The sequence below is a fragment of the Sciurus vulgaris genome, assembly GCF_902686455.1.
Source record: "Sciurus vulgaris genome assembly, chromosome: 5".
In the NCBI taxonomy this organism is placed as follows: Eukaryota; Metazoa; Chordata; class Mammalia; order Rodentia; family Sciuridae; genus Sciurus; species Sciurus vulgaris.
In genome coordinates this window covers 140,836,846-140,851,830 of record NC_136465.1, presented here as the reverse complement: position 1 = coordinate 140,851,830, position 14,985 = coordinate 140,836,846, and the positions used below count along the sequence as shown (strand labels likewise).

The window sequence follows — 14,985 nt, the reverse complement described above, 5'->3', positions numbered from 1 at the left end:
ATGGGGCTTCAGGGATGGCAAGGTGTAGTGGCCATTGATCCCTAGGGCAGAGTGAACTGTTTTGGTAACTCCATTTTCAGATGACTTCATGCTGTCGTCACACTCTGGACTCTGGAAATTGGAGATGGGACTCAAATGAGTTTCTTCTCTAAAGCTATGCAGTCACAGCTGAATTAGTTCTTCAAACCGAATTCAGAGCTAGTGAGGACTGTGGAACACCTGTAGTTAGAACTGCTGCTGCCCATGGTGATGATAGAGGGCCCTGTGGGACTGTCTTGTTTACCTGGCAATGTGGAGTTACACCTGACTGGGGTGGGGGCAGGGGTCATAATTGCAGTAAGCTTTGTTCCTCTCTTTGTGCTTTGTTCCTGTCTCTATGCTGTCATCCCAGGTCTCCATGCCCTATAGAGTTTTTGCCACTCCCTTGCTGAGTTTTGTTTTCCCTCAGTCACTGTTCTTGAAGTATGATCATTCATTTGTTGTCCTAGTTCTCTGTGGAGGAGGTGAGTACTGGGCATCTCTATTTAGCTATGTTGGTTCCTCCTGTAGTTAAATACTATAGAATACTATTTTAACTTGTTTACTAGGTAAATATAAAACCATTAAGGGATATCTGTATTTCTGAGTGTTTGTTTATTGGTAGTTGTCAGTATTGTGGTTTCTACCTCAATATTTTGTGGTTTATGCAGAAAATCAGACTTTTTCTTAAAATGAAAAAAGAATCCTTTAAAATGTTTACCATCCTCTTCTATAACACAGCATGACTTCACTGTTGTCTTACTCTTGATTTTCTTCCTTTCATTTTGCTAGTATTTCTCAATCTTTGTAGTTCTTCCTGTATCTATTCTTTGTGTTAGCATTGTTTAGCTCTCTATTTTATTTTTGTTCACTATATCTGAACTAGAAATTTCATTTATTCCAGTGACTTCAGTTACTACCTATACATGTGCTGATTACTCCCTATCATTAGCTCCATTCCTGTATAACCAACAACTATTAAGCATCTACTTGTAGAAAGCTGGGCATGGTGGTGCCCATCTGTATTCCTGCTACTTGGGAGACTGAGGCAAGTGTGTCACAAGTTTGAGGTCAGCCTCAGCAACTTAGTGAGAGCCTATTTCAAAATAAAAATATAAAAGGACTAGGGATGTAGCTTAGTAGTAAAGTGCCCCTGGATCCAATCCCCAGTACTGCAAAACGAAACAGAACAATCTACTTGTAGATATCTGACAAGTATACTAAACTCAGCATGTTTAAAAAAAAAAAAGTGGACCTAATGAATTTTAGTAGTGTATCTGCATTCACTCTTGCTAAAGCCAGAAGCTTTGTCATTGTTTTTGGCACCTTTTTAAACTACCTTACCTGTATTCAGTCATTCACCAAGGTTTGTTGAGTTTCTTTCCTGAATTGCTCATTGTCACCATTCAACTCTAGGACATTATCATCTCTTACATTTAGCCTCCAGACTGGCCTCTCTGCCTCTAGTTTTGCTTATCTCCAGTTCATTTTGTAAAAACAATTCTGTAACTTTCTCTGCTTTAATAACTTCCCATAACTTTTATATGAAGCCTAAACCAATAGTCTCCAAACTGGAGCTGTGCACAAGATAATCTGCTTAGGGTGCAGGGAGTAATTAGAATGTCTATTTGTATTTACCTTTTTTTCTGTAAAATATTAAGACCTTTATATTTAATAATTTGTACTGTTTACTAGTTAGTCATCCCTTCCTTCATGTCAGTTGGTTACTTGATACTGAAGGTATCCTAAAAAGTATGCTTTGCTCACTTTCTGCATGTTACACGATACTATAATTTGAATGTTCGTTTAATGGACTTATGATTTATCAAGTTATTACTCACAGACTGGTTAAGTCAAACCAAGTATGTAACTGCAGAGATGTTGGTCATTCAACTGGCAAGATACACAAAATCAAATCTCATAAATTAAAATCTTTATGCTAATTTTGAGATTTTAAGTGAAACTTTTTTTATTCAGTCATATTGTGATCCATGTCTTTCTGATTGATAGCCATTAAAAGTCAGATATGCAAACTGATAGCTCTTTGAATCCCTATCACAAAATATTAAAATAAGATCTTCAGAAATGATGAAGATAAGATTGGAGATGTGACTCAGTAGTAGCTCAGTTATTGCCTAGCATGCAAGAGACCCTGGGTTTGATGTCTAGCATCACAAAACCTCAGGGAAAACAGAAATGATGACAATGTATAGTCAGTTTTTCAACAAATGTTTGTCCCATACATAATTAAAATTCAATTTTAGTGTTTTCATCCCTTTATATTCTTTTGTGATACAGATATTTGTAAGTTTTGTATGATCATATTATAAATCCTATAAAATAACAAGTAAATATACAAATCAACATGGGCATATAATTAACAAAAATTGGAGACCATTAGTTTAAATTATTATATAAAATAACTTTCAGGTTTCCTGCTTATTTTTGTAGCCTCTTTCCTGACCTCTCTTATGTTTATATTTCATGCTTTAGCCATATTGGACATTTTTGTTTTTCAAATGGGCTACATACTTTTTGCTTCAGATACTTAAACACATTCTTAGACCTCCTTTTAAGACTAAGTTTAAACATTTTTTAGAATAGTGCTCTCAAAGTGTGTCTCTTGAACTATCTCTTACCTACCTTTGACAATAAGAACACTAGAATGAACATGAATTGCAGTCAGGCACAATGGAGCACACGTGCAGTCCCAGTAATGAGGAGTCTGAGGCAAAAGGATTGCAAGTTTGAGCTAGCCTAAGTAACTTAGTGAGATGCTGTCTTGAAATAAAAAGGGCTGGGAATGTCACTCAGTGGCAAAGTGCCCCTGAGTTCAATCCCCAGTATAAAAAAGGAAAGAAAGAAAGTAACCAAAGTTAAATTTTGCCCCTGTCATCATCACTTCCGAGTGCATGATCGGTGGACTTTGCTGTGAGCAGGAACAGACTGATTCAAGTGCTGTGGTGAGTTGTGTGCTAGTTATGCTCAGCAACACTATCTTAACAGTCTGATATTTTTATGTTAGTTGTTTGTAACTCAGAAATGTATAGAAATTGAAGAAAATGTAAGCATTTATTATTTTTAAAATCATGCTGTTAATCAGATTTATATTTTGGTGTGTAGATAATAAAAAATAAATCTATAATAAAAATAAAACAAGTAAAAATTGTTTTCATTCTTTTAAGTTTCTGCTTTTATAAGTATTATCTAAATCTTAGAAATAAAACATTTTTTAAAATTCTAATTTCCTGGTAACAAAGCAAGCTTTAATGATCTTTTTGGAGAAAAAAAGATAACATGTTTTATGAACATGACCGTAGTAATAAACTAAATGATGACAGTATGACAGTGGAAGTAATTTTAGAGATACAGACTAAAGGAGTTTTTTTCTAGTGTTTTTATTTTTGTTTTGTTTAGTTTTGAGAAGCGTTATCTCTTATTATGATTGAGATCAAGTTTTAGTCATAATTGGTGGAGAAGTGCTAAAACCATAGTGGATTAATTGCAGCTATACTAACTACTGAGGTAGTAAAACCACCAGAATTTAAGTGGCATGTATATATGTCTTTAAATATATCTAAAACCAAGTTCATTATTTGAAAGATTATTATTACATTAAAAAATTGATGAAAGCAGATGTTCAGGATTTCACATGTAAAACAGTATTTTGTGAGCTTCAATAAAGTCTCACTTTAGACTGCCAACCTTAAAAAAAAAAAAAAAAACTTCTTATAAATAATGAGATAAATGTTAGTTGTATCTGTAGCAGAGAAGGTAGCTTGTGTACCAATTTCCAGCAACACCATATGCATGCATTTGGGAGGAGGATGGTTTGAACAAAATTCATTTGTCTTACCTTTGACAGATAAGGAGTTTTGTTAAAATTGTTAACATGACAATGGTGTGAAGTAAGAATTTATTTTTCAGCTTCATTACTGGTAAATAACAGTTTGCACTAAAGTGCAAACTTGAAGGGCTACAATATTAATAAATGTGGTTTGAAGTTTTGCTTTGCTTTGGTAGTAATAAATTCTGATTATACAGAATTAGTGAGAAAACATATGTTGGAGATTGTGCCAGAATATAATCAATGTCCTGCTTCTTTCCTTGAGAAAGTCTTGCTGTGTGAGTTTAATGTATGCTTTTTCCTATCAGCTGAATTAACAATAAATAGTTCACTGCATTAAATTTGAAATTTTTAAAAAATTAAATACTAACTTTTTAACACAAATAAATGTTAACTGTTATATGTTAATAACAAAACTAAACATTAACTGTTGTATGTTGAAATATACATTGGTTTTCAAAGGGAAAATTTCAGTTGAGTATTTGAACTTTGGGATGAACTCTTAGTGTTTTTGCAAGATAAGAAACCAGCTTGATCCCCAGCTTTTCATATATGTGAATTAGACTTTTTTAACTGATGGTTTTGCTTTTAAAAAAAACTCAGCCTTCTATGCAAGGCAGGAATGTCACATGCTTTTCAATGGCAGCTAACATCAAAGGACAGAAAATGTTAGAAATTTAGGGGAATGTTTCTGAGCCTTGCTGCATGCGATGGGTTCTATAATATAGTAATAATCAGTAAAATAGGTAGTGATCTTGGTGTTGCATATTTGAAAATGTTATAATCATACCTTACAAATTTGATAGGAAATTAATTTCCATAAAATGTTATAAATAAAATTTACAAATTTTATTTTCCATACAAAGAAAATACATGGAGAGGAAATTTATAAATCAGGAATCTTTTCATCAGAAATTATTGTAGATTTCTGGATAAAGTATTACGCCTGACTGCCAATGACAGATCAAAGAGCACATTTCCTGCATTTTGGATAAAAGTTCTTAAAAATGAATATCCTGAATTTGCTGAAATTGCTTTAAAATCTCTCCTATTTCTGTCAACATATTCCCATTGAATTAGTTTCTTTGAATGCTATTATAACAAAACATAGAGTTTACATGCATGTTTATCTCTTGTGAGTTGCACTGTCACTAGTGAACTTAGATTAGATAAATTAGTAAAAGTTGTAGCCAGCTTTCAGTATTGCTCGCAATGAGCCCAACCTCTTTAATCCCCTCTCATACCAGGATTGATATGTGTGGCAGATGTGATAGTGTGTTACTTCTGAGATTGATAATAACACTGAAGCTTCTGTTTTGGTTCCTTTGTCATTTTCTCTCTGGAATCCAGTTGCCATGTGGTGAACAGGCCAGTGGAAGGACCCACATAGGAGGAATTGAGGTCTCTGGCCAACAGCCAGTAAGGAACCGAGTATAGTCACCCTCAGCCATGAGTGAGCTTAGAAACAGAATTCCGCAGCCCAGTCAGGCCTTCAGATGTCTGTAGCACTGACCAACATCTTGACTTAAAAACTCATGAGATAGATACTGAATCATAAGCACCCAGCTAAGGTCATTCTAAATTTTCTATTTGAAACTTTGAGATAATAAATTTATATTGTTTTAAGTCATTGACTTTGGGTATAATTTTTATTTATTAATAGATGATTTATACAGCAAGCAAGAAACAAACTCATTTAGTAAATTAAAAACTTTAAATATTGATATATGCTATTAATTCAGTATGCAAATTGGTGTTCACTTTAAAGAGTTGTTTTTCACTCATAACTTGGTTAAATTAGAGGTGTGGAATGGTAAAAGTTACTAGTGTGAGAGTAGGTTTCTTTTTTTTTTTTTTTTGGCGGTACTGGGGATCAAACCCAGGGCCTTGTGCTTGCACAAGAGAGTAGGTTTCTGTATGAATTGTCTATATGCATACTCTTGATGAAAATTCTTGTATGATCTCCTTTTACTTTTATTTTCCAAAAGCATTTTTATTTTATTTTATTTTATGAAAATGTTGGTCCATGAGGGATTGGGATTTTTTAAAAGAAAAAAGGAAAGGATAGTGGTTATTCACCACAGATTGTCTAGGAGATCTAAAATCTTTTTTGTCATAGTTCTTATGGTACTGTATGCTGATGTTATTTTAAAATGATCTTACTGCTACTATATTATAATTGGTTGTATTCCCTATTAACTGAAAACTCTCTGAAGGGTAGAATCCATGTTTGTTTTTGCTTTTAACGTCTTCAGTACCCAGAATAATGTCTGGTACACAGTAGGTATTGGTTGAAAGAGTTAATGTTCCTTTTACATTTTTCTTATTGTGTTGGAATATTGATATAATTTTTTTAGTTGTAAATATGTCATCTGTTATAACTATTTGTCCTTGGGGAATGTTCATTATGTCAACTGAATAGGAAATATTCTTAGCATTTTTCTTGTAGAATACTAGGGACTTTTATCAAATATATGTTTTTATTTCCATAGCACAACTGCTGCCTCTGAAGATGATGTCTCAAGTAGATACACCCGAACAGAAAGAAGTGGGTTTAGTAGATACAACAGAGATGCCAGTGTTGCGGGTAATTTGGTCTCAAATAGCACATTGGAAAAGAAAATTGAAGATCTTGAAAAGGTATGCGATATAAATTATTTGAGATTGATTAAATTAATACATTATTGGGATTTTTTTCTTTTTTTTTCAGTGTCATAGCAGCTGAGAGAGAAAATAAATTGAAATTTGTTGGGGAGAGATAGTGCCCAAAAAAGGGGAAAAAGAAGAGGGCACTAATGGGAGACACTAATGTTGATCCATATTTCCATGCATGGTCAGAGAGCTTTTAGTCACTGTTTTATGTTTTAGTTTCTAGATATACGGTGACAGGATATTTTCTGAACTTCCTTAATATTTTTCATTCCAATTTTGATGATGTGTAAAACTAGGCCAGGCATAGTGGTACACTCCTGTAGTCCCAGTGATTTGGGAGGCTGAGGGACAAGGATCATAAGTTGGAGGCCCATCTAAGCAGTTTACCTGGGCCCTAAGAACTTAGCAACACCTTGTCTCAAACTAAAAAATAAAGGGCTCGGTGGTTCAATCCCCAGTGTAAAAAAACAACAAAAAACACTTTAGAAATAGAGCAAATTCTTGTATCCTTAATATTTAATGGTTATTCCTAGTCTAAGTGTGTAAGTCTCTAATATATTGGGCAGTTTCTGTCTGAGCTGGTAATATGTTCTACTGTGTGTTTATTATATGGTTCAGACAGAATCAATTGTCAGTAACTGGCAGAACCAGAAGTGAAATTAAGGACCAGTTCTCTGATTCTTTACTGGTGTGGGTTCTTCCTTCCCTTACTGAGCGTCTTAAGGAATTCATTGGAAATCTTCATATATCTAAGATACTTTACCAGACTTACAAATGTGTGCCTTTTGCCTCTTTTTTGAGATAGGATCTCATAATGTTGCTCAGTATGGCCCCAAACTCAGACTCAAGTGGTTCTCCTACCTCAGTGTTCCAGGTAGCTAGGACTACAGGCACATGGCATGTACCTAGTACAAGTTCTCTTTTTAGAGGAGAATGGAAAAATTAAAATTCACCTTTTCCTTTTAAATTTACAGATGTTTTAAATTTTTAAAAGTCATATAATTATAAACAATCTACTCTTGAAGAAATAAATGGCATTCTCAAAATCTTGCGCTCAATGTCAAACTGGTTAAAAGGATCTAAGGATCTTCACCAGTGGTATTGGGCACTTTAGCTATGTTTAGAATCTGTCACTGTTACCTGTAGATACGTGTCATTTAAGATTGTAAATAACCCGTTACTTCCCAATTAATGCTATTTAATTATATCTACCAGGAAGTAGTAAGAGAAAGGCAAGAAAACCTAAGACTTGTGAGACTGATGCAAGATAAAGAGGAAATGATTGGAAAACTCAAAGAAGAAATTGATTTGTTAAATAGAGTAAGTATGTCACATATTTAAATTCCCAGGTTGCTTTTTTTTTTTTTTTTTTTTTGGTTTGGGTCAGTTGGATGAAAATATATAAATATGAAGAAAATAATTGCATTGCTCAATGTTTGTTCTCTTGTTAATGAGGCAGTAATTTGTGGTGAGAAACATTATTTCATTTTATAAACTGATTTCCTCTGGGCAATGATCAGTTTAATTCAATTTTATTGTTTTAGAGATGAACTGATGAAATGTATTCGTTTTGTGTTTCACTAAAAGTCTGGAGGTGAGAGGCAGCTTATATAAAAATGAATATTGGCACAGAATTGCATCAATAAAGAATTGGTATTTTATCATTAAGTGGAACTCCAGATGTCTTTGTAGGTAATTTCACCAGTCTTTGTGTCCAGTTGTACTTAATATATTTTCAACTTTAGACTTAGTTTCCAAGCTCCGTGTTATTCCTTTCTGTAGCACTTTTTATTTTTTTCCCATGCCCCAACCCCAGAATTTATTGCTGCTTAAGAAGCAGGCAGGTCATACCTTCATAAAGGTGATGAGAAAAGATTCCATGATTTTGCTTTTTACAGGACTTTACATAAAGATGGAGGAAAAAAATATTTGCTTCAAGGAAAAAAGGAGCAGTCCAATCTTAACTATAACCATGAAGGAGGAAAAGATAGCTCCCTTATGTGCAGAAGTGTTCTCAAAAGTTTGAAGACAATAAGTACAGGTTATAGAATAGGACAGTGATACATTCGAACTTGCTTAAGGTCACATATAATCATTGATTGAGCCAATATTTGACTTCAGTTATTAGATAGCCTTTTCATCTTGGTTCCAATGCAGACATTCCTCTATTTGTGCTGGAAGTCAGTTTTTAAAATTCTGTAAATATTTTTGATGTTTGTGATATTTGTACTCTTAGGCATTGTGAACATTAAAAAAGATAAAATCTCTTCCCTTACCAAGTTTATACCTAGTAATGATGTATTGACATATTTCATCATTTAATTCTTAATTTTACTTAGATCTCAGTTGTGATAATCTTAGGAATCCCATATTTTTAGTTGTCGTCTTAACAGATTTATTTCCTAATTTCATTCTGATTTTTTAAAGTTTTTAAATAATTTGCCCAATTGTCTTTAAGACAGTGTACTAAATTTATGAGAAAACTGCTATCCTATAGCAAGCACACTTGTTATTCAAATTGTGTCAAGTTTTAGTATTATAAATAGCAAGGATAAATCTATAAATGTCTGCTTTTCTAACAATTGATATATATAGTCTGCCTTGAAATAATGTTTCTAAATTAAACCTCACAGGGGATTGTATTAGTATTAACTAGATGGCTACATATTTGGAGCTAGACTTAATATAGGGAACATGGAGCTGGATCATATACTTGAAAGTTGGAGAGTGAATGCCTACTTTAGTGACTTCCAGTTTCTTTCAGCTTTAATAAAACTTCTGCCTGAAATAAAATGATCATCAAGAAGCTCAACATATAAATTGAACCAGATTAGTTCTATATGTCCCAGATTCCCTCTTCTGATTACCTCATTTTTGTCAACTTCTCAGACTGTCATCCCATATATTCTCCTTTAAAGGTCACACACAGTGCCAGGCATGGTGGTGCATACCTGTATTCCCAGCAATTTAGCAAGACCCTGTCTAAAAATAAAAAGTGCTGGGGACATGGCTCAGTGGTTAAGCACCCCTGAGTTCCATTCTTCTTCAGTATTTAAAAAAAAAAAAAAAAAAAAAAAAAAACTTGTGGGTAGGGTATGTCCAGAGCTTGAATGTGTACCCTTTAATGCCCAATTTGACACAAGGTTGTAACCTTGGACCCTATACCACATATGTCCTGCATATATATTTTGTGTAGCCCTCAGTTTTGAAAAGGTGAATGGAATTTGTTTTTAACCCCCAAAATTATTTATAGTAATTAAAAATTGGAAGATTTACTATTTTAAAACACTGTCTTTTGGCCTCCTTTGAAAAACTGAGTAATCTGGAAAGAATTGGCTCATATACTTCTGATAACAATGAAGAGTCAAGTAATAAATACTCATTTTAGCTGGGGACAGAGTCAACTAAAGTTATTTATAAAAATTTTCCTCATTTTAAAATTAACCAATTAATGAATTATTTTTATGTACTTTAAAATGTTTTTAAATCTTTAGCATATTTTTAAGTATTTTAAAAGTATTATTTTCCTTTTTTTTCCTCCCCTTTTAAGGACCTAGATGACATAGAAGATGAAAATGAACAACTAAAGCAGGAAAATAAAACTCTTTTGAAAGTTGTTGGGCAATTGACAAGGTAGAAGATTCGAGGCCCAATATTGAAAAAAATATTTTAATAACTACTGGTTGAATGTTATAGTTAATGCTAGGAAGATATTCCTATGCTGCAATACATTAAAATAACTATGTATATTTATTTCTAGAAAATGGATGTTTATTTTCAAAATATTTCTTTTTCATTATTAGTTTCAAAAAAGCATCAATCTTTTATTTCATAAATAAGTAACATCTTTCAGTTATTGAAATGATAGGTAATGTCTCTTTTGGTTTTGTGTGGTATTCAAATAATATATGGTTTAAAGTCACAGCCGTTTGGATATATTTTATCTGTTAGTACATTGTCTCCATAAAGGTATATACATAGTCTTTGTTTACATGAATTCAAGTATTTGGGGGAATTACCTACAAATGCCTTAGTATTGATGTGCAGCGTTTTATGTGTTGAAGTCTTGGTCATTAAGGTCTTTGTCTACTGAAATTTTTTCTTTCCACTTATTCTAAATGATTTAGAGTAACAAGTAAAAGTTGCACTATTCTGTGTAACAGTAATCTTTTAAAGGAAAGCTATTATACAATGTCAATTAATATCATGTTCTAGTTGGCTAAAATTAAGAGAATACTTGAATTATGTTATAGTAAATGAGTTTACTATTTTGTCTTTGAATATTGAAATTTTTTTTAATTACTTCAGCTTTTAAAAACATAGTTATAATTTTAATCTGTAATTTCCTATGTAGGTACTACTTTTTTTTATTGTTCCAAGGCTTATTAGTGAATATGGGATATTTAAAAAGCTGTTTATTCTGCAGGTCTCAAAGTGTGTGTAATTTCAGCGTTTAAAAGAAAATCCAGCATTTTATTATCCATATGCATGAAAATCAGAAACAAAATATTTATCCACACTTAAGACATTTATACATATATTAACAAAACAACATGTAAGCAGGAGCAGTACTAAAACACATTGCCTAATTTCTAAGTTGGAAAACACTGTGACACAGTTTTTCTCATGTGACTATCTTTGTATCCCAATTTAAGGGCTTTTTCTTTGCGACACTGAAATTTTTAAAAAGTTACTTTTTAAAAATTATAAAAATGGTCTCTTCTATTAAATAGCCTTAATTCTTAGGGTTGTTTTATATTATATTTTTATGTTAAGAGCCCACACCCTTCCTTAACATATGTTAAGAATGTCTGCCTTGATAGTAAATCTCAAGCAGTAGTACTGATATCCTTTTATCCCATCAGTGTATGAAAGTGGCTTGAATATAGTAAAACCCATTTTGGTTACACTACTGTTTTCTTCCTTTACTTGCAAGCTCATGCATTTATTCACTGTTAGAAAAATAGGGAAGGTAAGACAGTTGGGAGAAAATGTGGAGTAATTAATTATAAATATCAAATGTTAAATTCTGAAAATCTCTGCATTCGCCTAAGTTATTTTCCGCTCCCCACTTCAGAAGTTTCAAGATTGACTGATCATCAGAATCACTTGAGGAACTAAAAATAATCCCTAACTTTAGTTCCTGAATAGGTTTAAGTTGATAACCTGGATTCAAGAATTTTTGAAGCTTATCATCTGATGATTCTGATTATAACTTAGTTTTGGAATCAGCTACTGTTGTGTTTGTGTCTTTATTCCAGTAATTTCCAGTGAAGACCCTGAAATTGACAATTTCATTTACCTAGATTTTCCTCCTTTTAGTTTATTTAATGATTAACCTGGTTCAGGGAACAGTTTTTTATGTCCATATAAATGTTTACTGCTCACAAAAAGTTCAATGTTAGATTCCAAATTTGGTATAGTTACAGAATTACTATTAATCACTTCCTTCTTGGAGATTTTTATCCAGTATAGGAGCAGTGATCTGCTGCCCATATGTCAAGGTTGTGTGCTAGACTCATTTACCACCTTGATTGTGAGGTACTCATCTCTCTTTAGTCACCCTTAGGTATATGGCAGAAATATTCCCATTTCCTAATTCTTCTTTACCCTTTAGATGTTGTGAAGATGCTGTTAGTATCCAACTTTAAAATGTATTAGTATATTGGTTTTTCAATTAAAAAAATTACTTTGAATTTTCTACTTAATTCATATGTAGATAAAGGAACATTTCATTTTACTTTTTAAAGTTATATCAGTTACAAATGCTTTTAAAGACTGGGCTATTTTGAAATTTTCCCTTTCTTCTTTTTTGGTAACATTTTCAGCAATGATTTTTGCTTTTTTATCTTAATATACTAAAGGCATATATAGGAGCCTGACAGTTTAGACAAAGCATTTCACATGTAGTCCTTCTGTCATCTTCTTAGAGTGTGTATGTATTTCACATTCAGAGTTTTACCCTATTGAAAAATGAAGTGGGATCTGACAACCCTTTGAAATTTATTTAAAATGTTAATATTTTAAAAAGAAAACTTAAGGGTGAGAGGAGTGTGGGGGTAAGAAAAAAAATAACAGAATGAATAAAAAACTATCACCCTAGGTAAATGTATGATTACACAAATGGTATGCCTTTACTTATGTACAGACAGAGAAACAAGATGTATCCCATTTGTTTACAATAAAAATGAATTAAAAAAAAGATAAGTGATATGTACTGCCCTAGAAAATTTGATATTTTCAATAAAGTATAAGTAATTTGTGAAATTTAGCCCTAATAGGAAATGTTATTTCTCATATCTCCTGGGAATTTGTGGCATAATAAAGCACATCCAGAGTTCTAATGTATTTATGACATCATTTTCCCAAAGTTTATTATCTTTAAAATGAACACGACTTGCCTCCCTAATTCTGATGTAAATTAATTTGAAAATAACTACCAATCTTTATTTCATTTTTCTAGAATTATTGATTATTGTAATGCAGTTATCTTTAGAAAGGAAGGAAGGGAAAGGATTTGTGATATTTTTAAGTAATCTAAGGAATTTACTAAATTACAGATTATAGCACTGTTACACTTGTTCAAGTAGTTTAAAATGTAGAAAATTAAGTATTGGGGCAAGTACATGAAGCATTATACTCATTTTTTCCTTAATAAATTAAAAAATGTTAAATTGTGATAGAAACACAATGTATTCTTAAGGTGAAAAACCTACCTCAGTTATATTTGGTTTCTGTTTTCTGGAGTAGTATGGATTTTTATAATTAGAAATTAAATGTAAAATTTTGAGTCTACTTTTACTTTGTTGAAAACAGTACAAGTCAGAGTAATGCAAGCATCTATATGCTCGATATCATAAGACAAAACAGTGGAGACCTTGGATTTGATATTGGTCTGATGTCCTAAACAACCTTCACATTTTGTTTTGTAGTTTTATGATATTCAGTAACTAGTAAAGTTCCAAGTAGTGTTGGCACTTATTTAATAACTAATCATGATTTTGTTAACTTGTTCCAAGATTTAGGTGTATATTTTCATTCTTGCGGTAGATGAAACCAAGAACGTTTTTCATTAGAGAAAATACGTTAAATGAGAAGGAATAAGCATTTGAGATTCAGAACTTTAAAATAAGAAGTTCAGATCTGTGGCAAACATTCTCATCATATCTATACCAATCCTAATATGTAATAGCAAAGCTTGACTCCTTTTCATTGGATGTATACTCTCATAACTAAAGGCCATTCTCTTAATGAGAATTTTAACTTATACTTTTTGAAGAACTAGCCTGACACTTTCCTTTTGTTTCATTAAACTGAAAGCATAATATTAATAGCAAGTTTGCTAAATAAGCACATTGACAGAGGCATCTTCCCCCATGCTTTTCTGATTTTCCTTGATGTATGTAAGTTGAAATCATGTACTCTCCTTTTTCCCACACAATAATTATGTGTGAGTTTGTAAAAGTATGTATGTGGGGATTGTATTAAATTTTCATACCTATTTCAGCACGTATTTAGTCACTTGGGTATACTGTTATAGGTGTTACAGAATTTTTAAATAAATGGACATGAACCAAGTCTTCTATTTAGCAGTGTACGATCTATATAGTGTGTTTCAGTAACACATAGCATACATAGTCTTAGCCAGCATTAACCTGTCTAATCTGAATAGTTCATTCAAAAGTATTTTGAATTAATTATCCAGAAATTGTCTTTTAGGTACTATTTAATTTGTTACAACATTGAACAGTGGAGGGAAAGAACTGATGCATAATAAAAAGTATCTTAGCATATTTTTTAGATAATTGTACATTAGGAAAAGAACATTATTAAGGAATTTAAAGCAGTAATGAAGTGAAAAGAATTCAATGTATATCAGATGCACCCAACTGTTGATGATAATAATGAAATGTGATTTCAAGTTAGTATTTCCATATGTATTACTGATTAATGATACATTTTTAAGTATCGAAAGTGTCTTTAATCTACAGTTCACATACTGGCAGTCACTCTGATAATAATAAAATGTTAGTGATGATCACTCGATGGACATTAAGTATCTGTCTTTTGTTTTCTCCTTTGGACATTTTTAATTGACTGTGTGACTCTTTTGGTGAGCTTGTTTCTTAAAAGATTTTGGCTATGCTATTGAGGGTATATCTTCCTTCATGTTATTTTTCTTAAATTTAAGAAGTAACTGTTGGTACCAGCAAAGACCATGTGAAAACAAAAACTTAATATTTTGTTCAAAAACCAGGTAATTCAGATAACCCAAATGTTGGTGGAAAAAAAATCCAGATAACTTATTGAACATACTAGTATTGTATACCTCTTTGATCATTCCCATTACATACATTTTCATCGTGGCATAGTCAAGTTAATATAGATTCACTTTTAATATGCTTTGCATGTGAAAAATAATAAATATTCAATGAAAAAGAAAGTTTTCATTTATTTTTCAACGCTGG

General features: G+C 32.1%; 1 protein-coding gene across 1 annotated transcript in view; it reads left to right on the top strand.

Moving 5' to 3' along the window:
• PAWR (pro-apoptotic WT1 regulator) overlaps positions 1-14,770 on the top strand; it is a 123,993-nt gene extending 109,223 nt beyond the window's left edge. The window contains exons 5-7 of the mRNA XM_079141183.1: positions 6,358-6,505; positions 7,733-7,837; positions 10,068-14,770. Of these exons, the coding sequence (XP_078997309.1) occupies positions 6,358-6,505; positions 7,733-7,837; positions 10,068-10,154 (340 nt within the window). The 3' untranslated portion in view covers positions 10,155-14,770. The remainder of the gene's footprint in view (positions 1-6,357; positions 6,506-7,732; positions 7,838-10,067) is intronic.
• Positions 14,771-14,985: the final 215 nt, after the last annotated feature.